Source organism: Enoplosus armatus, chromosome 8 (assembly GCF_043641665.1).
Source record: "Enoplosus armatus isolate fEnoArm2 chromosome 8, fEnoArm2.hap1, whole genome shotgun sequence".
Lineage (NCBI taxonomy): Eukaryota > Metazoa > Chordata > Actinopteri > Centrarchiformes > Enoplosidae > Enoplosus > Enoplosus armatus.
The window spans coordinates 22,049,814-22,076,210 of record NC_092187.1 but is presented as its reverse complement, the minus strand read 5'-3'; the positions used below and the strand labels follow the sequence as shown (position 1 = coordinate 22,076,210).

General features: G+C 40.6%; 5 protein-coding genes across 7 annotated transcripts; 3 read left to right on the top strand and 2 right to left on the bottom strand.

Annotated features, from left to right (window-relative positions):
* The first annotated feature begins 365 nt into the window (after window positions 1–365).
* On the top strand, window positions 366–1,474 carry LOC139288905 (lysophosphatidic acid receptor 6). Its single transcript, XM_070910364.1, has one exon. It carries the CDS (start codon window positions 366–368, stop codon window positions 1,329–1,331), a length of 966 nt encoding a protein of 321 aa, XP_070766465.1. The 3' UTR covers window positions 1,332–1,474.
* ints11 (integrator complex subunit 11) lies at window positions 1,428–10,761 on the bottom strand. Of its 2 annotated transcripts, XM_070910362.1 has the most exons (17): window positions 10,637–10,761; window positions 10,256–10,353; window positions 9,659–9,732; window positions 9,322–9,550; window positions 9,105–9,203; window positions 8,987–9,021; window positions 8,765–8,903; window positions 8,546–8,610; window positions 7,645–7,834; window positions 7,480–7,563; window positions 7,303–7,392; window positions 6,437–6,599; window positions 6,156–6,266; window positions 5,269–5,330; window positions 4,967–5,109; window positions 4,479–4,608; window positions 1,428–1,881 (listed from the first exon to the last, which is right to left on the bottom strand). In XM_070910362.1, exons 1-17 carry the CDS (start codon window positions 10,662–10,664, stop codon window positions 1,816–1,818), a joined length of 1,806 nt encoding a protein of 601 aa, XP_070766463.1. In that variant the 5' UTR covers window positions 10,665–10,761; the 3' UTR covers window positions 1,428–1,815. The 2 variants fall into 2 exon arrangements, with proteins under 2 accessions (XP_070766463.1, XP_070766464.1); XM_070910363.1 differs by lacking the exons at window positions 9,322–9,550; window positions 9,659–9,732.
* A 934-nt stretch (window positions 10,762–11,695) lies between these two features.
* cptp (ceramide-1-phosphate transfer protein) lies at window positions 11,696–12,872 on the top strand. Its single transcript, XM_070911103.1, has 2 exons — window positions 11,696–11,974; window positions 12,142–12,872. Exons 1-2 carry the CDS (start codon window positions 11,841–11,843, stop codon window positions 12,662–12,664), a joined length of 657 nt encoding a protein of 218 aa, XP_070767204.1. The 5' UTR covers window positions 11,696–11,840; the 3' UTR covers window positions 12,665–12,872.
* Window positions 12,873–14,826: 1,954 nt separating this feature from the next.
* Window positions 14,827–15,585, top strand: ubxn10 (UBX domain protein 10). Its single transcript, XM_070911188.1, has one exon. The coding sequence runs from the start codon at window positions 14,827–14,829 to the stop codon at window positions 15,583–15,585; it is 759 nt and encodes a 252-aa protein (XP_070767289.1).
* A 2,211-nt stretch (window positions 15,586–17,796) lies between these two features.
* ddx19a (DEAD-box helicase 19a) lies at window positions 17,797–21,544 on the bottom strand. 2 transcript variants are annotated; one of them, XM_070910033.1, is made up of 11 exons: window positions 21,482–21,544; window positions 21,224–21,287; window positions 20,937–21,129; window positions 20,758–20,850; window positions 19,847–19,949; window positions 19,635–19,749; window positions 19,338–19,515; window positions 18,987–19,224; window positions 18,239–18,401; window positions 17,947–18,138; window positions 17,797–17,858 (listed from the first exon to the last, which is right to left on the bottom strand). In XM_070910033.1, the coding sequence occupies exons 1-11, from the start codon at window positions 21,542–21,544 to the stop codon at window positions 17,797–17,799; spliced, it is 1,464 nt and encodes a 487-aa protein (XP_070766134.1). The 2 variants fall into 2 exon arrangements, with proteins under 2 accessions (XP_070766134.1, XP_070766135.1); XM_070910034.1 differs by lacking the exons at window positions 20,758–20,850; window positions 21,224–21,287; window positions 21,482–21,544 and having other exon boundaries at window positions 20,937–21,073.
* Between the last annotated feature and the right edge of the window lie 4,853 nt (window positions 21,545–26,397).

Below are 26,397 nucleotides of genomic sequence, written 5' to 3'. Positions count from 1 at the left end.
AAATATAAATCTAGTGTTTCAGAAACGTTGTAATCCCTGAAAATGTGGTGAAAAGCCTTCAACATCATACAACTGATTCGGTGCTCAGGATTTATAGTATTTATATACATATATATATATAATTATATGTGTGAGTACACGTGTGTGGTGTCAAGTGTAAAAATGTTTTTAGTCAAGTAAAAGATTTGTTTCCGAGGTAGTGTGAAAGTAAAAGTGGAAAAACTCAACTGTCAACTGTCTTGTGTTTTTTTACTGAATGGAAACATGTTTGTTTTGCTACGGTTACAGAAAACAGCAGCGTTTATGAGAATCAACCTACGCTGTGTGACTTTCATTCGACTACACTTGCAAAACAATCTGCAAAGATGAACGTGACAGACGGCGACTGCAGTGTCCCTTCAGCAGAGTACCAGTACTACCTTTTCCCAGTGGTCTACATCCTAGCTTTAGTTGTCGGTCTACCAGGAAATCTGGCTGCCCTCTTCGTGTTCACCTTCAGGACCACTCCACGCACAGCCTTCAGCGTGTACATCAGCAACCTGGCTCTGGCAGACATCGTCATCCTCTGCACTCTACCCTTTAGGATCCACTACCACCTCAACAGTAACAACTGGGTGTTCGGGGACGTCGTCTGCCGTGTCACTGGGATTCTGTTCTTCACCAACATCTACATGAGCATCTGTTTCATGACTTGTATCTGCGTGGATCGCTACATGGCCACTTTACATCCGCACGCCTATCTGAGGCTGTGGAGCCCCTGGTGCTCTATGGTCGTGAGTGTGGTGCTCTGGTGTGTAGCTGGAGTGGCTATGATGGTTTTTATCCTCATGGGACCTCTGGAAACCAATGAAGACCAACCTGGAAGCCAAAGATGCTTTGAGAATTTCGCCAAGACTGAGTGGAGCTCACGTTTGGCGGCGTACAGCCTGCTGTGCCTGATCTTTGGCTCCCTGCTGCCCTCCATGATCATCCTGGTGTGTTACCCGCTGGCTGCCAGGCGCATTTCCCTGATAAGGACTAAAACAGCCCAAAAAGCCGTGAGGGTCATTTACACCATCCTGGCCATAACGCTGCTCTGCTTTCTGCCCAACCATGTGGTGTACCTGCTGCACCTCCTGCGACGCATGGACGTCATCCGGAGCTGCTCCTTGGCCAACGCCATCTACAACGCCAGGCGGGTCACCATGGCGCTCGTCACCCTCAACACATGCCTGGACCCTGTGCTTTACTACGTCACCACCAACCACTGCAAATGGAAGAACTTAAAGATGACATGGCTGTGGAGACGAGTCAGGAGGAGGAGGGGTATTTATATCATTGCAGAGAGCTGAGTGAACCAAGAGGGGCAACAGCACATGCATACTATAAATATAACTCTGTATATGCTTCATTGTCATTGTATATGTAACTTCAGTGACGCAAAAATTAGACTTTTCTATAAAAGTGTTTATTCAAATGGGCTTTGTACATCAAAATAAAGGGACAAATCAGAATTTGAGTACCTTATTTTTCTTTATCTTGTGCAGTTCTCACTATGAATGAGTCCATGAAAGAGTCTACAACATCACTAAAAAAGAATGGGCCAATCAGGGCAGCAGCCTGTAGTACATTTAGGAAATTGGCTTAATTTAAGGACCACTATCCCAACAGTGAAAAGGAGCAAATTCAGCCTTAATGTTGTTGAAGGATTTGAAATTCTTTGCGCTCAGGAGTTTTCAGCCTCCACAAATCCAGGTTCAAAAGAGTGGCGGTACATGAATTATTTTTAGTGTAAATGTTCCTTCAAATGTTCGTAGTTTTGGAACAAAAGATATTTCAGCACAGTCCAGACGGAAGCCCTTTTTTCAGCAGAGTTGAAAGGAAGCTCCCCAGGTCCTCGTCCTGACAAAGAAAACCAGGACAAGTCAAAAAAAGAAGCATTGTAGGAAATTACAAAGCACCATATTTTCACTTTAACACACATAAACTTAAACAGAGATTCCAGTGATATACTGAGATATCAGTACATAGAGGAAGTGCAGACAACTGACTAAAAGCAGCATTACTAACTGTACATTATATGTCCCAGTGGTTCCCAGTCATTTTACCTTATGACCCTTTCAAATTAAGTAGTTGCTACTTGCGACCCCTCGTAAGCGGTAAAACTATCTGATATCCCACATGAAAATAACTAAATATTGATAAAAAGTCAGAAAAAAGGAATATAAGTTTGTGTTTTTTTCTTAAATCCTATTAATGGGTTTAAGTTTTGTGGCACCTTAAGACACTTCTGTGTGAATTTAAGATGCCAGAAATACACAGTCTTTGACCTTTGCACGGAAAAGATGAAGCCACAGAAACCACTCTCCTTCCATTGCACAGAGACTCAACAGGCAGGTTTCCCCACCCTCTACTCTCATCGTATTCTCACTTTCAAAGCCCCTACTATCATACTGTCCGCCCACACAAGTGTCTTCACTTATTTATCTCTTCTTTATTAATTTTACATTACAGCAGAGCTATAATATTTGAGAGATGTGCTCATATTGTTGTGGTGTATTTCCCAGGACTGGGTGACAGTGCAGAAATACATATTCCCCCATCTGTAGTGGACATAAAGTAGAACATTTCATCATTCAGTTCTTCATGGAGGAGTGACCACAACCCACAGCGGGTTTTCAACATCATTGCTGCATGTGCAATATGCAGTATGTTTTTACGCATTGTATAAAAATAGTATGGGGTTGAATCATTACACCCACTTTATATTCTAATTTGCATTTATGTCTATTCTTTAAGTCATGCGAGTAGCTTGCCAGTGTTTACGTAACGTCTACAATGTAAATTGGTGAATATAATTTTGAGATTTAAGCCATTTATTCATTTTGGTATCATTTATTCAGATATGATCTTGGTGACTAGTTACCTAAAAGTAAATATGGACCCCGGACTCAGCAGGGTTGAGGGTCTCTTGACTCTTTGCAATTTGCCTACAGAAGGGTGGATGATGCAAACGCCACAATGCTCAACAGTCTCAAGAAGATATCAAGAATATCTCCACAGGGCTGTGTCCGGTCGCCATAACTGTTTATTCTCTACACCAGGGGTGTTCAACTAAAATTCAAAGAGGTCCAGTTAGAGAAGATTTCCTCAAGCGAAGGTCCGGAACATCATAATGTCTAACTTGCGTTGTGATTTAGTGTGATATAAATCGAAGTAGCCTAGTAGTTGTATCAACGTCTGCATGTGATCAACAACTGACATTTTGACCATATTTATTGTCACTTAACATTGAACTATATAGATATATAATACTGTAGATATGTATAATGTTCTTCTCTCATTAAGTAAAAGAAGGGCTGCATTTAAAAATAAAATAGAGAAAATAAATAAAATAGCTTTTGAAAAATTGTGCATCTTAAAATTAAGTGTTTAATTTTAGAAAAACTAAATAAAGTGTAGCAGCAGCTTGAGTTTCCCTTTTTCTTTGTTAACCGTTTCACATCTCGACTTCCAGTCTCCACCAATTTCACAATAAATAATGTGTCTTCTCTCCCTCCCGCTCACTCGTCTCTCCGTCTTCTCTCCCTGTGTCGTTCACTCGTCTTATCATCGGTCACTCGCCTCTCACCTCTCTTGTCTGTCTGTATTCAGAGTCGCAATGTTTAGCGCCTGGAATGCACAGATTTGATTGGCTGAGTAGCATCACATGGGCTGGCGTAACTCGTATGCAAATGGTCTGTGAGTTTCCTGAGCTGCTAAACCAGCGCCGCAAAGACTAGAAAAGCTTAAAATAGAAGCGCCCCATCAAAATTTAAAATCCCTTAATAATTTATTGATTATAGGTCCGGGTCCGTATAGGCTGGCATCTGGGTCCGGACTCGACCGCGGTCCGCCTGTTAGTGACCTATGCTCTACACCATCAAATGCAAAAGTCAGTCCAATCTGCAGATAACACAGTGGGTGTCAGCTTCACTGAAGTTAGTGATCTTGTACTGAAAGTGTGAAGATCAGACCAGGGCCAGAAGTGGAAACTGTACAGAGCTATGAGTACTTTTTACTTTTTTTTATCATCAACTCTACAATTATCTTACTGCTCATGGCCTCCTGATAACTGTCTTGGTCCAGACCTCACCGCAGTACAGAAACAGCTCTCGTCAGAGTTGTCAATGATCTTATTAGAAAGACTGGAATCATGGGTGGGGCTGTCTGGCAGAAGTGCTACAGCTGCCATGTCTCCATAGGAGACAGTCAACACATCGTATGGAATTCAACAGGGATCAATCACTTGTATTTCTAACCTGTAAAATGAACTATTGTAATGGCCCTCTCTCTGGCCTGTCAACTGTCTTGTGTTTTTACTGTTTATGTTTTTATGCTGCCTTTCTGCCTCAAGAATGAAGATCAGAACTGACGTCAACGTGTGAGGCATTTAAAATACCATTTAAATGCTGTTGTAAAATCCAATCAGTGAAGCAGAGACAATGAAAATGTTTCACCTGATAACTCCAGGAAAGTAGTAGGACTTTGGTGTTGGTGTCTTCAGCGGAGGAGGAGACTTTGATGACGATTGACTCCACCATGACTGTGCCGTCAGGGAGGTGCTGGATGGTGTAACCTTTCAACACACTGAAGCATAGAAATGCAAAAACAAAGGTCATCTTCTATGACACAAAATGCTGCCGAAATGAAAAATGTTAAACATAAATATGATAAATAAGTTAAAGTGTTCTGCTGAGAGTAGCCAGCTTGTAATAATCGAGCCTCCACAACAACAAGCATCCAGGAATAAACGAGATAAGATAAAAATCATACTGTATATGCTCAAGTAAATAAATGTGAGCAAATACAAAAGAAGGCAGAAAAACATTGATACGGTTCAAAGGAGGATGGTAGAGAAAGTGGATTGTGTAGGTGAATGGCAAAATAATGCAGATTAGTAAGTAGAGTAAGTCTGAGTTAAGTCTTCCTGCAGGGCTGCTCTCACCTCTTGAGGTGTGTGTAGATCCTGTGAAGCGTGTCGGCGTCGCTGTGTGGGTCCTGGAGCTGCACGCGGCAGGTGAAGCGTAACTGATGTTCGTTGAGGCCGAGCTCCTTCAGGGCCTGCTCCGACGACACCAGCTTCAGACTCTGTGCTCGGGGAAAAACAACCAGGAAGTACATCATCATCTGTCGATCGCGATAACCGAGCAAATCCCACTAGATTGCAGGTCATCAACGTAAAGGTCACAAAAGTATTTAAAAACTCACTGACATATAGTTAGAAGTATGTCATAACAGTGAACTTACGTTTTCTTTCATGATCAGGGTTCCATGCATGGCGCGAGGTTTTTTGGGATCAGGAAGAGGCCCTTCAACACAAGAAAGGTTTAGAAAATAAATAAATCAACTAAATTAATAAGTAAATGATTACATAAACACACTGATATTATATTTAAATTTTAGGCGCAAGGTGTAATTTGTGATCATAATCATCTCAGACATGTCTTTTTTATCAAAAAAACCCCCCAACTTTATTAGCAGGCAAAAATGACCCCCCAAAAAGCAGGTTCAGGTTCATTTTTAAGAACAACCAAAGCGTAGTGAAGTAACATCTCAATGAGTAGGATTAATATTTATTGCGTGTTACATCAAAATGTTGTTCTTGCATGGATTGATTGTGTTTTTAATTATATATTTAGATTACTGGTGGTATACCCTTTAGTGGGTATTTATGTATGTTTTATTCTGAATGTAAAATTAATGCTTTATGTGTTTTTACATGTTTGATTTCAAGGTGCAATGTTTTAATTCACAATAATTAAACGATAACACTGTCTGTGGCTGACGACTTGGAGCCGTTGTACTGTCCTGATAAACACCACTACTCATTTCACTGATTTAGAGTCCTATCATCTCACATACATGACATTTGTCATTATGACAACTTATTTGGGTCATGACATTTAGGTGGCACAGGGCAAAATAGCTGGGTACGCCAACAACTTCAATCAAAATGTCTTCATATATAGTCTATGGTCAGGCCCAACAAACAAAGTCCGAAACTGAAACTGTGTAGGCATCCCTAACCTGAACCATCATTACCAAAGACAAACGTTGTGCCACGTTATTACTCCTTCAGCTGTGAATTAAACAATCCCATTTCATAAGGTTTCTAAACCGTCAACAAAACTTACCTCCAAGAGCCATCTCCCTCTTGAGCAGGTTGAGTGAGATATCCACGGGCACACTGGGGTTTGTCGTCACAGTCACTGTCTCTCCATTGGCTGGCATGTAGCAATCTATGCCTGCCATTTAAAAACAGACACATTAATAACAAGACTGACAACATCTCCTCCTCCTACTGTGAGCATGCATATATTAACCAATTCATTTTAATGAGCCAAACAATACTGCTGTGTTGTTCACAGGTCTACTTTGCACATCTGTCTAAAGCTGTAGATGGAGATGCACTTACTGAACTCCTGTTCAATCTTTCCCTTGAGGAACTCCATCTTCGCTGCCTCCCCGTGTACCAGCAACATGTTTCGAGGCTCTGCCATACGAATGAGCTGCATGATGCCCTTGGCATCTGCATGGGCACTGAAGGACATGTACTCCACCTGCAGCTTCACATCCAACTGTAAGAATCACAGAAAAAGTAGTCAATCACTAAGCCAGTGTTGTTTTTTGGGTTAGTTTTAAAGGAATAGTTCAATATTTTGGGAAACACTCTTACTGGCTTTTGTGCCGCGAGTTACATAAGAGGATCGATGCCACTTTAATATCTGTTTCATTAAATATGAAGCTAGCTTAGCTTACTATAAAGACTGGAGGCAGGGGGAAACAGCTCGCCTGGCTCTAGTGGTCCAAAGCTCACTAATTAACATGTTATAACAGGTTTGTTTAATCTGTGCCAAACCAAAGTGTAAAGGTGACATGTTGTGGTTTTATAGGGAGTTATGGACTAAAAATAGTCCCACACATAAACATGTAACACAAGTAAGTGGTAACTTTAGAGCCCCTAGTAGGCAGATTTTGTTACCATTGGAAGGAGCCAGGCTAGTTGTTTCACCCTGCTTTCAGTCTTTATGCTAAGCTAAGCCTCTGGCTCTAGCACATGTTTAACAGACAGGTATGACAGTGCTATCAAACGTATTTCCAAAAATGTTTAACTATTCCTTAAACTATTCTTTTAAGCACAAGAAAGATGAGACAGAGCACGATGAAGGTCATATAAAAAAATATGTGACTTTATCTGCAGAGCTGAAAGACGTAATTCAAGCCATAAAATACAGCTTATAACGGTTTAACTGACTAAGAGGAAATTAAAAACTCTCTTACTGTCGATCTCCCTTCCATCTCCAGTTTCTTCTGCCCATTTAGGATCTTGTGACCGATTGTTCCTTGTACACAATACCCAGGCATGATTACCTGAAACAAAGTTTCAAAAAAACTAGTTGTTTATCAAGTATATTTACAGAAAAAAAAACCCATCTTCCATTTCCTTACGAGACTCACCATGTTCTTCTCATTGCCAGCCCATTTCTTGAAGATCTGCAGAGACTGACCAGCGTGCAGCATGCCCGGCGTGGCAAACACCACCTGGAAGTGTGCACATAATTTGAGTTTTCATCCTGAAACTTCTTAAATACTCGTACACGTTGGAGGAAAAACAATACTTACCATAGGTCCAGGATTATCAGCATAGGAGCGATCGAAGGGCTTGATGTGCTTGAATTCAAACATGTTTCTCTGTACAAAGGTTTTTCGAATCTTCTGGTTGGTCCATGTTATGAAAAGCTTGTAATAATGATTAGCTTTCTCTGTCAGCCCAGTGGAGAAGTAGATTGGGGCCTTTAGGTTCATTCTCTCCCTGGTTGGTGAGAGGAGGTAATTACAGAGTGTGTTAATATGAAAAAAGTTCACTCACCACCATTATCAAGCTGAAAGGCAAAATGAGTAGGATTTTCCTAAAAAGAAAAGTGTATAGACTCATACAAAAACTAGTCCCTCTCAATCATCACTTATGATTGTGTCTGTATCTGCAGAGACCCTCTGCTTGTATTTTCTTATTTAGCTGTGTTTGGGACGTTTCTGGGTGGTGGGTGTGAAGCCCCCAGCCAAGACCAGCCCAGCGTGCAGATTCTATAAAATTTTAGCAACCAGGCGCCAGATCGTGAGCACGCATCCAAGAGGAAGCTATGAGTGAATGTTGTGTTTACAAATCCGACTCATTCTGCCTTTAATTAAACGAATACAAATATTTTAGGTAGTTGTTATTTTTTTGTCCAGACAATTTGTGACCTTTGTGTATTGTAATCATGTGCAATGACACCACAACATTATGCATTATTATATCCAATTGGAACGCCAACAAATATGAACCAGAAAAATGGTCTTTATCTGATATTACTCAGCCAGGGAACATGATTATCTCCACACATCCTCGTTTTTGCGGTCTTATTTCCAGCTTTGACAGAGACTTATTTACATTCACGAACCTATACTGATGTTTAAGAGAATATAAAGCTTATATAAATCTTGCTTCTGGGGTTTGTTTTAAAAATGTAATAAACAACCCTACCAAAATGTTTCCAGCAGGATGCAGAGTTCTTGTGCTCTTCCGAGGGCAAAAACTGGAATGAGAACCTGAACAGAGAGAAAAGATAAGAAAACAAAGATCTTAGAAAAATTACCCTGAATTTGTAAAACCTAAATTTTCTCTTCATGACACCAAACAAAAAGGAAAGAAAACTAAAAGCTCCACCCCAAAATAGAGAATTCCACTAACTGTAACTCTTACCTTTCCTCCTCTTTCTATGCTTTCATGCACTTTCTTCAAAAAGTCCCTCTCTCTGCATCTCTTTGAGTCACGGATGGTGGTGGCATATGTAGACTCTGAGATGAGGATGTCTGGACGGCACTTATCGATCCATGCAGCTCTGCAAATATATGATACAAGGATGAAGAGACTGCGCAGCGTGTAGGCTTAAACTCCAGCATATGATCATTAAATGTCACTTACCCTAAATGCCTGTCAGGTGTCATGTTATAGTCTCCCTAAAAATGAAAAAGACATTATTCTGACATCACGGCCGTCAAATTCACTGACTCTGATACAGTGCAGATTTGTTTACACTCACAGTGTACACCACAGACTCTGATCCCACTTTGATGTGCACCATGGCAGCTCCCAGGACGTGGCCTGCATAGTACGCCTTGATCTCCAACTCATCATCCACCTGCCAGCAGCACAACAAAAAAACAGCTTGATTCACCATCAAAAGAGACGAGCAGCTGGTGCAGAAATGATTAATAGATGGATATCTGGGCACATGAAAAATTATATCGGCACTGCACCTGGACAGTTTGGTGGAGGTTCAAAGGTACCACTTTCTTCATGCAGTCCTTGATCATCTGCGAGGTGAAGAAGTTGGTTTCTCCCTTTTTGTCGACGGTGATCTTCCGGAAGTCTTCCAGCAGAATGGGACAGATGGCCTTGGTGGGATGGGTCATGTAGATGGGTCCATCGTAGCCCACCATCTCACTCATGAAAGGCAGAGCGCCACAGTGGTCCAAGTGGAAATGGCTGAGAAAGGAACCGGTGTAGCCATGTAAAAACACCATGTTTTATTCATTATATTACATATCGATGTGAGAAAATGCACTATATGCTACAAATATCAGGACAACAAACCTGATGATCACGCAGTCCAAAAAGTCTGTCAGACGCCCATTCTGGGTTATATAAGAAAAGTCTGGGAAACGTCTCTGGAATTAAAATGCAGAGTTGCATTTAATTAGGATTATACTGTATCTTCTTCACAAGTTCCAAAACATATGAGACTCACTATATGAAGTTTTTAAAACCAGGTTTTGTCAGTGCATTCAAAATAAAACTCCTTTTGTAACAAGACTGTTGCAGGCTAAAGTCACTGGAGATGCAGCTAAAGAGTAGGGAAGAGGGATTACACTTTGAAATTAGACTACAATTATTTTTTATCATTGTATAATAAGTAATGCTGTATCTCTTATATCTAAATCTTCATGGCACAACTTCAATGTGTGTTGTGTTGTTATCATGATTTGGGGGCAGGCCTGGACAGTGGTGAAAATAAGGTAGAGTCATTATGTTATTAAGTTTTTGTCCTGTGTTGTGCTTCAATTTTAACATCCTGTTTGTGCACCTTTAGTTTCTGCATGTCCAGCTTTCATGTTGGATTGAATCTGTGTTAAATGTGTTACGTGTAGGTTGTTAATGACAGAATGAAACCAAACCAGAGGTTTCACTTACATCATCGTTGTATCCCATGTGCATCCCACAGTCGAGCATTATGTTTTTGCCTCCAATAGAGACCAGGATGCAGCTGCGGCCGACATCCTGTCCAGCACCTTGGAGAGGGAACAGCTAAGTTAAGAGAAAGCTCAAAGACACCCAGTAAAAACACACCAGTAAGTTAGCTTCTCCAGCTAACAACGGCTATTACTTAACAGCAAATGGGGAAACTTACTTGCTGTTTTTTTGACCATCACAACATAAAATACACGAGTTATTACTTTTCAAAGAGAGTCAGACATTTAGCGACAAGATAACTTCAAAGTTATATAAGCTACACACTTATTGTTGACGGAACTAGCATTGCAGATGCTAGCTAGCCACTGTAACGTTACTCACCCAGTGGAGTTACTTTTATTTCAGGCATGTTTTCTCATCAGGCAGCCTGGTTTTGAAGCCAGATGAATGACACCGAGACAACCCTGACGACCTGACTGTTTCCGAGGAATAACCCCTTGTTTACGGGGAAATGTTAATTGTCTAACTTGTATACATGCGGGTCATTTCGAGTAGCGACGTTTTTCTACCAGTGTCAAGCTACACACAGTAAACCGTCAAAACATCCGGCCATTGCCTTCAAAATAAAACCTCTTTTGCGATCCACGTTACAAGACTTTGTTGCTCATGTAAAATTCTGCATTTTTGACCCAGTTTTTAGAGCCAAATCACTGTCGAGATGAGGTAAAGGGAGAGAAAAATTTGGATCAGTGCATCCCCTCTCAATACATTTAAATTTACACAACATATATATTTAAATAAAGAATTTAATATTTCCCCACCTCAATGTACCTATAGTAGTGTGGAGACGGCTTTGAAACAACATTTAGACCTTCATATAAGGAAATAAAAATGTACAGAAAAAATATCTAGAACATTTTTGGTGTCTGGTTAAAATTTTTGATGGGGGTTGGGGTCGATTGGGGGAACTGGGTGACTTAAATATTTATGAAACTACGTCCTACGTCCCTGCCTGGTTGGGGTCTGAATTAAATAAAGTAGTCTAGTTAAATAAATCACAGTAACTAATATAAGTGAAGCTATAGGACAAGAAACAATTTCCCCCGTGTCATTTTTCACACCAGTTTCATCTCATGTCACCAATTGGAATATGGCATTTAAATTTGTTTTAAAAAAGCAGGACAATCATATATATTTTACAAATTAAATAGACATTGTACAGCCTAAATTGATGTCTATTACGTAAAAAAGTAATATTCTTCATATTCTTGCTTAAGTGCTGAACTCCCTACGCCAACGTTTTCATTTTGAAGGCAGCCTCACCAATTTCCGGTGTTTCCCGGCTCGAGTCTGCGCAGTAGCAGCGGATTAGAACAGTAGTGACTTGTACCACGGACACGAAGAGAAATGCTTAATTTTCCTTTCCCTTCAAAGTTTTCTGGCAGGTAATGTGTCCCGTCTTTGATTGTATACCTCAGGACGTACATTTGTTGCCACCTGCAGTTTGTTGGGAGCCGTTAGCCACGTTTGCTCATTCATTTGTTGCCTACCCGCTTTTAGCGATAGCACTTCCGTATAGAAAACCATGGCTGATTCTGTGGCATCAGAAGACCAGAAATTCTGCTTACAGGAGGTGCTCGACACTTTCAAGTTGTGTTTGTCGGAAAATAAAGAAGTCTATCTTGAACACTACGTCGCTGGGTGGCGTGGCCTTGTAAAGTAAGTGATTTAGGTTCAAATCTTTTGGCATGTGTTGGACTTATGTAGGTTCACCTGTGTTAACTGATAATAATAATAATTATAATTTGTATGCACTTACAGCATGGTTATACTGTGTATACTACACTAAGGTGTTCACAGACTGTTTTGTTTGTCCCTTCTAATAGGTTTCTGAACAGCTTGGGGAGTGTGTTTGGCTTCATTTCCAAGGATGCTGTCAACAAGGTCAAGATCCTGGTCAGCTACCTGGATGGTGAGAACGGGTCCCAGTATGTCACTGTCCAGTCGATGGTAAAATATGAGCTGGAGAACGAACTAGTGGACCTGACCAAGAGAGGCAGCCATCCAGAGTCAGGCTGCCGTACTCTACTGAGGCTCCACCGTGCGTTGAGGTGGTTGGAGCTCTTCCTGGAGCGCCTCCGCACCAGCAGTGAGGACAGCAAGACATCTGTCATGTGTGCAGAGGCCTACAATGAGTCTCTTGCCCAGCACCACCCTTGGGTGATCCGTAAGGCTGCGGGCATGGCGTTCTGCGTGCTTCCTGGGCGTCCTGCTTTCCTTGAAGTGATGAATGTAGGCCCCCCGGAGCAGGTGGTGGCCATGCTAGGAGAAGCTCTACCTCTTATCTCTGAGGTGTACCAGATCACAGAGGACCTTTACGCTCAACATAACCTGCTTGACTTACCATAGAGAGCAACAAGTGCTACTATCTGCCACTGAAGGCCTGTCAAGCTACTACTACTGTTTGGTGATTTAAGTGTTGTGCATTCTCTGAACAGTGTTGGGTACAAATGATTAAACATCATTTCACTGACACTTACCTGTACCTACTGCATTACCAGTTTTTAATATAAAACAACTGTTAATTATGGTGTTGCATGATTATCTTTACTCTTTATAACGCACTTCTGAATGATCACACTTGTAGATTTATTTGTTTTTAATTTAAATCAATGAAGGGAACAACAGTGGGGTCCAGAAGTCTTTGCTCACTGCTAACAGCTGTTTGTTTTCATTATCTATCAAAAAAAACTAGTTGATACTTCTTATTTTACATTATTTAAGTAATTTTTTCAAGCAAAAATACCAAATATATGATAGTTTCAGTTCTCAAACCTAAGAAATTTACAAATTTAAAAAGTTAATTGAATATTTTTGGGGTTTTAACCAATTTGATAATCAGCAGATTAGTTGGTAATGAAAATAAATGTCAGTTGCAGCTATTTAGAACTGATACCAATCATGATTTTATACGGAATAATGTAACAACAGGCCCATTAGGTCAGCGGAAATTGCTTCCATCTAATACTAGATGACCTGATATTGGTCGATACCAGATAGTGCATAAATTACTACGGTCTTGTAGTAAATATGGAGGTAAAAGACCATTGGAAAAATGCAGCCTTAATGGCAAAAAAGTCTAAACGTGCCAACAGTACATAATAAAGCAAAACACTCTCTAACATTACAAGACAGAAGTGCTGGAATAATGTGGATCCTTAAATTTCTACAGAAACAGAAACATATTTGCAGTTCAATGGCCAAACCAAAGACTATGTTTTTACTTCAAGGAAACAGATCTGTGATGTTGCTTTTGAAATGCTTTTTGGTAACTTATGAAACAAAACGTTTGTAGTTGTGGACTCAGAGTTGTTAACCCCACTTCAAATGATCTCAAGGTGATTTTGTATTTAATGTATAAATGACAATATATGCTATGGTATTCTTTATTTGAAGTGATTGGTGTATTGTTTTACAAGAATGTACTGTACTATATATATATAATATATATATATATATTATCATGAATTCAAACTGAATTTATAATCATTGTAGCATAATAAAAGAAATTCCACTTGGTTGATGGTTGTGAATTTGTGTTATGTTAGATGTTACAACTGATTTATCATTTGAGAAATGTTTGAGGTACTTGTACTTCACATGAGTATTTCCATTTTCTGCAACTTATTTCTTCTGTTCCACTTCCATGTCACAGGGATATGTTGTTTTTACTCCACATGTTTTTGATCGTTGACAGTTACCAGTTCCTTCACAGAAAATTTACCAAATATCACTAGCCTAATTATCATCCAATAATATAACATGTTTTATTCTGAAATGGGCCTTTCTGCGTAATGAATACTTTTTCTTTTGGTATATTTTGTTGCTACTGTACTTTTAGTCAAGTAAATCTTTGAATGCATGCCTTGAGTATTTCTATACTGTGTGCCTCCTCCACCACTGCTTTTACAGCTGGAGCTCCCAAACAGAACTAATGTGCCAGACTTCAGTTCAAAAACCACGTTTATAAGCAATTCTCATAAATGTAGAAAAAGTCATGAAGCATTATAATGATGTTAAATATGTTTTTGGAGCCGTTAAAGAGGGCGTGAACACTTCAGATCATTATGGTTAAATCGGAGTAATTTGGCTGCAGTTGCGTACTTCCAACACCAGGGGTCTCCCCGCCTCCAACATGCAAGTCGTCGTCAAGGCAACCAGACTGGCATGGCAACCTCGCTGACGCTTAAGAGCAGAGAGGTACTTCCTGCTGAAACTGGATGGAAAGCGACTCAAAAGTAATGCGCACAAACGGCGGGTTTCTTTTTAAAAAAAAAACGTTTTAACCTGTAATTTAGCCTCAGGAGAAGGCGTCTGTTCTTCCAGGAAGTAAAACAGCTTCTAAAACGGTCTTTGCAGCAGCTGGGCATGCTTATCTTCAAGCCAATGTTAACTTAGGTGTGACTTTCTGTACTCGTTTTGTGAAGGCTTGAAACCAGGAAACAACTGGGAATCTTCACTGACAGACTTTTCTCTCCAATGCTAAAAAGAACCTTAACAGCTGGTTATCGATGCATTTAACAAGGCCAAAGTCCTCCAAAGGGCGAAGCAGACCGGCTGTGAACAACTCTCTGTATGCAGGTGACACAGACAGCATCCAGAGGCCACCCGTGTCTCCAGACTCTGCTGTGTACAGCAGGCTGGACAGAAACCTGCGCTCCCAGTCCCAGCCCATAATGTGGCAGGCCAGCCAGCTGAGCCAGGATGAAGTTCTGCAGATGCTGCAACACGCCCCTGCTGCTCCACCGCAGTCCTTAAACAAGTACAAGGTTCTTCCATCCATAGAGAGGAGGCAGTCAGAGGTGAGTCCTGGAAGAGGCCTGGACAAACGGATGTCCAAGCTCAGCCTGTCTGATGATGCTATCCTGCAGCAAAGGCACAGGCATGAGGAGCCAGATCTCCCCACAGAGACCAGTATCTCTGAGGTGAACAAGAGGGCTGCTGTGCACCTCAGGGTCTGGCCTAAGCCCCCTGACCCAGGACCAATAATGACCCAAGAGGCCGGTGCCACTGGCAGTTTGCTCCTAGCTATCCGAGCTCCATGCGGCAGGAGGTTTCAGCAACACTTTGACCCCGCAGACACTCTGCTGACAGTGAGAGCCAGTGCAGAGGTCAGGTATGGAGCCCAATATGGAGACGCCTCCATTGAGACCATGGATGTGCCACGCAGGTCCTTCACAGACATGGATATGACCTTGGCCCAGTGTGGCGTCTTGAACAGATCGTTGCTGTGCATCTCTCAGAATGACGGTGTGGTGGAGCATGAGTGAGCTGGGGGCTTCGTGGTGGAATTTAAAGCCTCCCATCTCCACTCAAAAACATGTTTTGCTTGTTGTTACTTCACTTGGATGTTTGAGCTTCACTTTGCGCGCTGATTAATGTGCAGAGTTTGATGCTAGAAGGCTGTTGTGCTCACCTTAAATCTAAAGTTTAAGATGTGAACATAAAAACATGATTTTGTGACATCACTAATTTGGAGCCAATCGTGGTCCAAGATGCGACTTACACAAGTGTGATGAGGAAGCTTGAAACCTGCAGCTGCACTAAGAATGGACTTAGTGAAGTAGAAGTTAAACTGTCCAGCAGCTGAACTTTTGAAATGAAAAATATTTGCATATTCATAGATCCAATAGGGGAGAAGGACTTCCGGAGCCCCAGAACTTTTTTTTCCTTTTGATCTTGTTCCCACAAGATATGTTGTGATAAAAATATATCTTTCAGGACTTATGGGGGCTCCATAAGGACTAAATGTGCTTTGAAGAGTTTTTTAATGGAACTTCTTTGTGGAAAAAAGACATATTGGACTCAAATTATTAGTATTTTCATGTCTTAAAACATGTCTGGAGGATCTAAGTATACACAAGCTTGTTTTTTGTAACTTTTATTGATTGTAGCAAATTCAAAACACTTAAGTCCATTAATTCATTTCAATTCACTTGTTTTGCTGTAATATTGCACAGAAGACTCCACGCAGGTTCACTTAAGTGTATCCTGGACAGCTATATGTAACCATGGGGAGGACGAGGACATTTAAAACGACATGTTTGTTCTGTTTCAGTTAGACTACACAAGACTTAATTCAAAGTAGCCAGTAATTAGCAAGTTAAGAACTTTGATCTGCTGTCAGTTATTGATTATCTAGAGAAGAAAATCTGGTTCATTTCTGTGATGGTTGCAGTAGTTCTGGCGTATAAACGCAGCAATCTTCCACTTCTTTTCTGTTTTTGGTTGATGTTCTTAAGCACCAAATAAAGTCTTTTGTTAGGACGCAGAGGCACAGAAGTACATTAGTCTAAACACAAATACAGACAAGTTATCCTTACTCTTGTGACTGGGTATGTGTTGAGTCATTAGTCTAGATGAGGTGCAGCAGTTCAAAAGCAGTGAAAGCACAGGTGTAAATAATGAAAATGAATGATGGCTCTCACTATTATTAACACCTGTGCTTTTCTTTCTGACTCAAAATGACTGCAGTGAAAAAGGCCTGTGTCAAACAACCCTCACTCTGTTCTGAAGTACTCCTTTTATGTCTTTTCATACTGAGCCACAAACTGATTTCTGGATGGATAAGAGCTTTTTGTTGAAAAATAAAAGTACCACAATATGACTAATCAAAATCTAACCCTTTCAACACAAATTCAAGACAGACACAACTCCTGCACTCACGGGGGGATTTATTAAAACAATCACTCACTTAAAGTGCAGAGAATTAGGAGGTTACAGGCTTCTTTTCTTTGGAACATATTGTATATACCATGAAGAACTATATTTTTGTCATGTTTAATAAAAGGTTCTGAGCAACTGACTCAGTCTTTTAGATGCACCCAATATAATGGTCTTACTTGATAAGATGCCAAAACTTGTCCTCTGATGAGCTACAGCTGTCTTTAGCATTTCAACTGCTAGAAACTGAATAATGTTTTACATGCAACTGTATATTTATTTATTTATTTATTTTTGTCCACCCCCAAAAAAATGAGCAACAGCTTCGGCTTCACAGTCTGATACACTACCAAATTAAGATATGATGAAGCGAATTGTCAGCTACCACTACGCTGAAAGAGGCATTTAAAAATCACTCAACCCTGATCAAGCCATGCAAACATCTATAGATGAGACACATTCTTATGTCCCACCAATCCTACATTAATAATTCACTTCAGACAAACACTGCAAACCATCAACTGGAGTATTAGCACCACCCTTCTTAAATGCTGTTTTGACAGCTGGTGGTTGGTTTATGGTCTCTGGGAGACAGCTTAAAGGCTTAAGGTGACTTCAGTGATCAATCAAAGTCGGACACATCAAACGAAATTTAAGTGAAAACTTTGGCAAAAATTGCTGCCTTGAAAATAAGTTTGCATAGTCAACATTAGCATGCATCTCTCTTCTATAAACAATAAACCCTTGAAAGAACTCAAGTCACATTTGAGGTAACACGATAACTGCCTCAGTATTGGGTAGTGCATGTAGCAAAGCATTCAGCTCATCAGGCTTTCCATTTCCTCAAGATTGCTGGTGTCAAGTTTCGTGATTCTCCTGTCTGTGGGAGAAGGAGAGAGATAAAAGTCATGTTAGGATCCTCATATTTGCTGTTTTACACGATCAAACGGAAAGAAACAGGAACGCACTGAAATGCATCTCAATTTGGTTAATGATATCCATGCTGTGTTTGCTGTCAACCATATTGACAGCAAATCCTCTTCTGCCAAAGCGTCCTGTGCGGCCAATCCGGTGAAGGTACGTCTCATTGTCGGCATTCCCATCTATGTCCACAGGGAGGTCAAAGTTGACCACAAGTGACACTTGTTCCACATCGATACCTGTAATCAAATGGGTTGACGATATTTATACTCAACTCCCAACATAAAGGCTATGTTTTGATTTTAAAATCTGAATCTTGTCAACCTTCATCTCCCTCACCTCTGGAGCACACGTTCGTGGTCACGAGCACCTTCTCCTTGCCGTTCCTAAAGCGATCGATGACGGCGGCTCTCTGCTCCACGGTCATTTCCCCACTCAGCAACGCCACCTGGTGGCCCTCTTTGGTCAGGTTTGCAGTCAGCCAAGCAGCCATCTTGCGAGTCTGAAGAAAAAGTCAGCTAAACTGAATTGCTCATACTGGGTCCTGTCAGGGGACATTTTCCTGGAATTGGAACATTCTTGTTATTTGTGGTAAATTAGATAAATTTATAAATTTTTATCAAATCATAAGTCTTAAAGCAACATGTTTTGGCTTACACAGAATGTATTAAAACATCTTATCGTCCGTCCATTTACCAGAATTCAACAGCACATTTACACCTGGCATTAACATGCAATATGTATCTGGATATCCTATCTGGACAAGGAAAAACCACTTCCTAACTGCTGTCCGGCAAAAGCTACAAGTAGTAGCAGTAGCTAGCAAGACTTCCCTTCTCGAGGGACATGACAAGTTTGCTGACGTCCTCCAAACCTGCCTAAGGAAAGTGGATATTTAGATCTGATCACACTGCGAGCAGAATGGAGATAATTATTAATACCAGGTGTAAATGCAAAGGTCTGGGTATCGGACGTCATTATCGGATTTCAGATCCAGACACAGTTCACCAGGTGTGCATGGGCTCCAACAGTGAAGCAAAACGTGTCATTTTTAATCATGAAGTGTGGGTTCAAACAGCTAACTTACATGGCAGAAGATCATGGCCTGTGCAATGGTGAGGCTGCCATATAGATTACAGAGTGCTGTGAACTTGTCCTCCTTCTCCTTACAGACCACATAAAACTGCTTGATGGTGTCCAGTGTCTCCTCTTCACGCTTCAGCCTGATGATGTTGGGATCGGGAACCACCTGCTCTGCAAACCTCCACACAGAGTCCTCAAAGGTCGCAGAGAAAAGGAGCATCTGACAGTCCTTTGTCAGCTGTCTGCATTAGTGAGGAGAAAAGGAGGAAAATATTGTGGCAAGAGAAGCTTATTGACAAAGAAAACTATCATCATCATCATCACCATCAGCAGGTTTCTCTGAAAAGGAACCCACCTATGGATACGTATGCTCTGGTCCCGGTGACCCTGTGTGGCGATCATCACATCAGCCTCGTCCAGCACAAACATAGTAATCTTCTTGGGGTCAATGAGCTTGTACTTGGTGCACCAGTCGAGGACTGTGCCCGGTGTTCCTATGACAATCTGCTGCTGCAGTTTGATGCCTCGCTCCACTGAACAGAAAGCAGACATTCATGTAGTAATGTAACCAACACTGGCTCTCCAATGACTTAAAATACCACACTGCTGCTAATTCCATCTGACGCAATTACAATTATGGTCACATTCTTACTTCTGTTGCCCCGAATGCCGTATGCCAGTTTCACATCAGGACAAAATTTCCCCATTTGCTCGATTACTTGACCAATCTGCAGAGCAAGCTCGTATGTAGGCGAGATGCAAAGGCACTGAAAGAACCAAACAGTTTTTAACAGTGAGTATATTTCAGCGTCTACAACTGAACGAGGACGCTGGCTGGCTCTGCAGACTACATGCTGTGCTTACTTGAGTCCACTTATTGGCTGGGTTTACATGGCTGAGCATGGCCAGAGAAAAAGCAGCAGTTTTACCCGTGCCAGACTGCGACTGGGCGATCAGATTCTGAGGTCTGGAACCAGAGAAAAAAAAACACACAAAGAAGTGAATAAATCAAACAAACCTGATATGAGGAATTTTTTTTATATAACTACTGCAATAAGTTTTTGTCATTAAATTAAAAAGGACAATAGTTACAGTCCATTTTCAAGCAGAAACAATTGGCTTTTTGTTAATCAATTTAAATAATTTCTCAAGCAAAAATGCAGAATGTTTTTATAGTTTATCTATAATATAGACAGATGAATCAATAGTGAAAATAATAGTTGCAGTCCTGCATTAAAAGAAGAATGGCTCAACCAACATTCCTTCAAAATAGAGCTCCAACAATGATTATTTTCATAATCGAGTATTCTGTGGATCATTGTTTTTTAATTATTTGAAAAATCTAGATTCTATAGAATGTAAGAGAGAGAGATCAATTGCAATTTTTCAATCCAAGGTGACGTTGTCAAGTTGCTCATTTTGTCAAACTAACAGTCCAGAATGAAGGTGTTCAATTTTCTATTTCATAAAAGAGAGAAGAGCAACACATTTGAGAAGCTTGAGCAAGAAAATATTCTGTATTCTTTTCTTGATAAACATGAAACAATTAATCGATTATTTTGCATCGTCAAACCCATAGTACAAAATGCAAAGATATTCAATTTTAATGGCATAAAAAGGAGAGAAGAGAAACAAATACTTACATCTGAAAAGCTTGCACTTTAAATACTTGTTTTATCCCCTTGATAAATAACTTGTTGATTTTCTGTCCATTGACTAATGTGTGAATTGATTACTTGTTTCAGCACTTCTTCAAAGAGTAAAAATGAACTCACGGCTGTGCCAACATCATGGGCAAAGCATTCTCCTGGATCCTGGATGGTCTGTTGAAACCCATGTCGTACACACCCTTCAGCAGCTCAGGCTTCCTGTTAATCATCAAGTCAAAATAACAACAAAGCGTTTGAGGACAAATACATGAGCTCATCCGTTTCAGACCACTGTCACAACTCACAGTCTCAGCTCCTCAAATGTCTTCACGGAGTACAGAGGAGAGGTGGGGTCCCGCTGCAGAACCTCCACCTGGTTTCTGTTCCGCACCAGAGATCTGCGGATCAATTTGTTCAACAGGGACTGCTCAGCCAGGTCCACTTTGTCCCCGTCTCTTCTCCAGCCTCCATTTTCAGTCCTCTCCGGCATAATGTTGCCTGCACAGGTGGAAACAACGCCAAAAGTCCGTCAAACACCACCACAACTAACTTAGTTGGGATGTTAATAAGTGGAAACCGTTAATTAAGTTACCATTTATGTCTCCTCTCATGTTACGTGGACCACGGACTCGATCCACTTTCTTTGAGAAGTCAAGCTGGTCGGAGAAAACGCAGATTTACCACATTAGCTAAAAAGTAACGCGAATACCGTTAGCAAGCCATATTGCAGACGCTGACAGCACAGAAGCTACGTAGCATATTTAGCTAACCTGCTAACGAACGATGAGCCCGTTAAATGAGCCCATGTTTGATGTTACTTTTGAAGCCGTTTGTCACCTTTAAAACTCACCTGTGTGGATGGAGTTGTAGCCTCTTGAACGTCGACCGCGACCGCCCACGAGTCTTCGGACATTTTAAAACATTAATTGAGTATTTCTTTCGAGACAAACAACACTTTTATCTAAAAGTTTGATGTCAGCGTGAATGATGTGCGTGAAAGTGAAGTGACGACGTGCCGCTGTTCCGACCCGGACCAACCGCAACCCGCTGGACCACACCACTGATGCTGCCTTCAGGTAGGTAGGACACATCGGGTATATCGATATTTTTTAAGACATGGGCCACCAGAAATAACCAATCAAAGGCGATAAATAGGAAGATAGTATTTTACAACGTCACTTAATGTTAGCTATAATTAGGTGGCATATCTTGAAGTGAAAAGTGACGGAAAAGTTTAGGAAACTCCTATTCACAGCTGATTTCACCCTCTGATGACTATTTAAAAGTTAGTATTATGTTTCTCTTTGTACGATGTTAGCTATAAAATATTTGTGTGTTACATTGTCCTATTTATGTCTGTTTGTTTATTTTTAGAACGAAAAAGAAACACTTGAATGCATGTGTTCTTATATTTACGAGGTTTATGAGGAACGTGTGAAGGCACCGCAGTATTCCCACCCTGTCTGTAGAGTGAACCTGCTGACACACCCATCACACATTATCCACACAGAGCTACTACATGATAAGGTATTTTACCAATTAAAGGAAATAGACTGATCTAATCTTTATGTAAATTCATTAGAAAAACGAATTGCAATAATATTGCACGATATGTTTTTTATCAGGTTATTTTTTCCAATTTAAACTTTGCATTTCATAAGTCTTACTCTAATGAAGTGTTGGGTGATTAGTCACTGTTGTAATCTTGAGTTCAAGGTTATGTTACAGTGTATAAATCTCTCTATAAATAAAATATATTATTATTTTCTTATCTCTTTTCACTGTAGGGCTGCAACTAATGGTCATTTTCATTATTGATTATTCTGCCTATTATTATATTTTCAATTAATGGATTATTATTTTCTTTATATTAGGAGGGTTAAAGGCAAATTCCACTTAGATTTAGATGTTTAGATGTTAGATGTTGAACTAGGGCTGCAGCTATTATTTTGATTAATCGTTAAATCGTTTAATCTATAAAATGTCAATCACAATTTCCAAGAGTCTAAGCGGTCATCTTCAAATTGCTTGTTTAGTTGACCAAGAGTTCAAAGCCTTAAAAACATTCAGTTTACTATCATATAAGACAAAGAAATGCAACAAATTCTCACATTTTAGGAGCTGCAACTGTGGAATGTTTGGCATTTTTGCTTGAAAAATAACTTAATCGAAGATTATCTATCGCTCAGATCTATTGACTAATTGACTAATTGTTTCAGCTCTAATACACAGCAGGTCATCTCAGTGCTTGACATGGGAACAGAAATATTTTATTTGTATAAAACGCATTAAACATTAATCAGAACTTCCTGTCTGCCGGTTAACAACACGCTTGATTATGTTGTGTATGACGGGGACACAGACTCTGTTCAAAGAAGAGCTTAGACAATTAATCGACTAATTGATGAATCAATTCAATCAATTATTATTATAAGTAAAAAATACTGAACATTCTGTAGTTCCAGCTTCTCTTATGTGACAATCGGCTTGTTTTCTTTGTCTTAAGTGATTGTAAAACTATATTTTTGGGGGGTTTGGACTATTAGCCTAAAAACAAGCAAGCAATTTGATGACATCGACTTGAGCTTTAGGAATTTAGGGCAACACTCACAATTTTCTGACATCTTCTAGACTTACTTCAGAGGAATTTGCCTTTAACCCATTTGGTTGTTGTGACAATGAGAGAAAGTGAGTGAGCGTGTGTGTGTGTGTGTGTGTGTGTGTGTGTTGGTGTGTGACCATGTTTGAGAGGTTGAGACACAGATAGAGAGTGAGAGGGAAGGGGGGGGGGGTGAGTTTTATTGGCTGCAGGTTGATTCAATTTGGAGGCGGATGTTTCAGCCAACCCACCCCCACACATACACACACACATACACACACACACACAGACAGGCAGACACCATCTACATTTTCACGACTACCAAAATGACTTTATAAACACACATTAATTGTCATGGTAACCTTGCAGGAAAACAGATGGATCAAACCGAGTGATCACAAAACACAGAGGCAGCCAAACACCCACATTGGATTTAAAACATTAAGAGCTTTCCAATCACACCGGAGAGAGGAAGACAGAGAGATTATAGGTGATACGAGAGGGACATGTAGTGCTCCCTCACCCACCCATCTGTTCCTCCAAGCCCTTTTTTCCCTCCTGGTGTTACAGTACATGTCATTTACTCTGATCCCTAGCTATTAAAAAGGATACCTGGATGTTTCCTGTTGTCATCGATGTCAGGGAGGGCTGGTGGGAGTGGGTGGTGCTGATGCTTTGATTGCGCATCTGAAGGGAAGGGGGTGTTTATTGGAAGGACTGGACCCTCTGTCTCAGACCCCCCCCCCACCCCCCCCCTCCCTCTCTCTCTCTCTCTCTCTCTCTCTCTCTCTCTCTCTCTCTCTCTCTCTCTCTCTCAAAGCCCTCCAACTCCAGCATCCACAGGGAAGAAGAGGAGGAGGAAGAGGAAGGGGAGGAGAATAAATGCAACAGTTTTTGCAACCACATGTTGCTGTGCTTGATTGAATTGCTGCAGCAGCTCCTACCTACCTTCCCTTTCTTTGCATTGTGTGTCTAACTAACAATGTGGCCGCTGCATCTGTAGCTTCTGCCACCTGTGGCAGCACTCCTATTCCCTCTACGCCACAGAGAGAGAACAAAAAAGGGGAGCTGAGAGAGGTCGGAGAAGGAGGAGGATATCTTTCATGATAAGTGGACTTCTGACAGAGAGAGATCCTCGCTGCATGCCCAGCTGACACAAATGAAAGGTAAGATAATGAGGCTGATACTGTGATTGTATCAGATGCATTTTAATGCCGCAGTATGTCTTTTTGATGATGCATATATTAAACATCCGTGTCATTTGTTTGAAATGAAGAAAAGGTCGATCGGTCAGATGATTTAAAACTACCGGTGATGCATCTTGATTTACACTGTAAACAGATATGCAGACACCAACAGGTGGTTACCACAGTTCTCCGTTTTGACACTAATGAGTGCAGAGGAGTGTGGCAATGTTGATATGAAATGTTGAGAGTTGATGGTTTGCTGGGCTTTTAGCAAACCCAGGAGGGAAGCAGGGTGATTCATGTGACTGAGCCAACCTGGAGAGAAGCATCCTGGGACTGCCACTTTTAACACTAATTACTAAAAGCTGAAAGACCGTAAAGAAATGATGCCTGGAAAAAAAACCTGTCATGCCAGCTCATATAAATGTAGCATGCAAATGCATAATGTTTATACCACCTTTTGTATGAGGTAGAGCTTTAATTTCACATTAATGTGTCATTGTTTATTCATGTTCAGTGTCTGTATCTCATAACTTATGTTGCAAGCATTGGGAGTTTGCAGTCCAGCTGTGCTTGAATTTTTCTTTTATTAAGTCTTTGTTTTATTCACCTGTACGAGGAGATCGTTTCTATAGAAGGTTAAAGGGGTTGCTTTTAAATCTGTGGCTGACTGGACACATGATGGCACTGTTGAGACAGGCAACTAAATAGTCTGTAATTACATCTGTATGACCTTTTCCTCACCATAAATAACCATGTGGTGCCTAAAACCCCGGTCTGACTATTTGACTATTAGACTGATCGAATTTGTTATTGATTCTGAAGGACTTCTTGTATAGCCAGGCAGTGTGAAGGTTGTGTCTGCGGAGACCAGTTGAACCTTCTAAGTGTATATGATTGTGTGGTTTGTGTGAAGAAAAGAGATCGCCTGGTGTTTTTAAATGCTGTCTTAGAAAACCAGTCACAGTATCACAAATAAAGGCACACTTTAGAGATGTTAATGGTCAGTCTGCTGGCAAACAAGCAAGCAAGCAGACAGAGCTGTCTCTATGGAAATTGCTTTCGTCATAACACTTCCTATCAAGCCTGTGCTGTGGCTCTGGTCGTGCAGCAGACACAGACCCTTGACAGCACATAACCAAGATTGCTGGTGGAGGAGACGACACTAACAATAAAGCACAGCCCCGAAGCAACAGATAATTTTATTGTATATCTTACGTAATTAGCAGCGCTGCATTCCTCCCTAAGCATTTATCTTTATGTATCTGAAGTTTCTTTTTTTCACCTCACATGGCACTGAATACTGTTTTTTTTTCTTCATGTAATGATGATACAACCCTAAATCTGTTTTTACTGCCGTGACCTTTATCTTCAATGCTCAAAGTACATTATTGAGGTTGGAATATCTATAAAACCTGCTGCACTGAACTGACATTTAGAGAGCTGCTTTCAGAGTCTGTAATGAGACACTGCTGTGTGTTTGATGTTATTGCTGGGAAACAAAAGTGATAAAGGAGGAAGGAGGCATTCTGCTATTGAGACCCAAAGTGTTCAATATAAATAAATACATATGCATATATAGAATGAATAACCACTTGTGTGTAAAATTTATAAATAATAAAATGCTTTTTTTTTTAAAAACTCTGTTTATATTTCATATTACTCTTCATGACAGTGGCGTTGATGCCCCCTCCAAGCAAGCTCAACAACTACTGCCAGATTTAGCCATTTAGCACCGGTTAGCTAGAGCAACAATAAAAAGTAATTCTGAATCAACTATCTAGCTGCTTCTGTAAAAAGAAAAAAACAGACACAGAAGCTAATATTGCCCTTTTAATTACTGAGCTTAATAAGGCTGCACATGCTACCTACATGGCTGGCTAACTAGCTACATCAAAATTGAAGAAGCAGTGTTAACAGCGGCAGCTAACATTAGCTAGTTAATTCAGAGTTACCAAGGTTGTATTTTCATTCTCACAA

Bases quoted from the DNA above. Each gene is read 5' to 3' on its own strand.
- LOC139288905 (XM_070910364.1), top strand. From the start codon at position 366: ATGAACGTGACAGACGGCGACTGCAGTGTCCCTTCAGCAGAGTACCAG.
- ints11 (XM_070910362.1), bottom strand. From the start codon at position 10,664: ATGCCTGAAATAAAAGTAACTCCACTGG. The intron at 7,564-7,644 runs GTAAGTATTGTT...GCACACTTCCAG, and splicing joins CTGATAATCCTGGACCTATG to GTGGTGTTTGCCACGCCGGG. The intron at 5,331-6,155 runs GTAAGTTTTGTT...CTTGTGTTGAAG, and splicing joins GAGGGAGATGGCTCTTGGAG to GGCCTCTTCCTGATCCCAAA.
- cptp (XM_070911103.1), top strand. From the start codon at position 11,841: ATGGCTGATTCTGTGGCATCAGAAGACCAGAAATTCTGCTTACAGGAG. The intron at 11,975-12,141 runs GTAAGTGATTTA...CCCTTCTAATAG, and splicing joins GGGTGGCGTGGCCTTGTAAA to GTTTCTGAACAGCTTGGGGA.
- ubxn10 (XM_070911188.1), top strand. From the start codon at position 14,827: ATGCATTTAACAAGGCCAAAGTCCTCCAAAGGGCGAAGCAGACCGGCT.
- ddx19a (XM_070910033.1), bottom strand. From the start codon at position 21,544: ATGTCCGAAGACTCGTGGGCGGTCGCGGTCGACGTTCAAGAGGCTACA. The intron at 20,851-20,936 runs GTGAGTTGTGAC...GATGATTAACAG, and splicing joins ACATTTGAGGAGCTGAGACT to GAAGCCTGAGCTGCTGAAGG. The intron at 17,859-17,946 runs GTGCGTTCCTGT...CTTCTCCCACAG, and splicing joins CCAAATTGAGATGCATTTCA to ACAGGAGAATCACGAAACTT.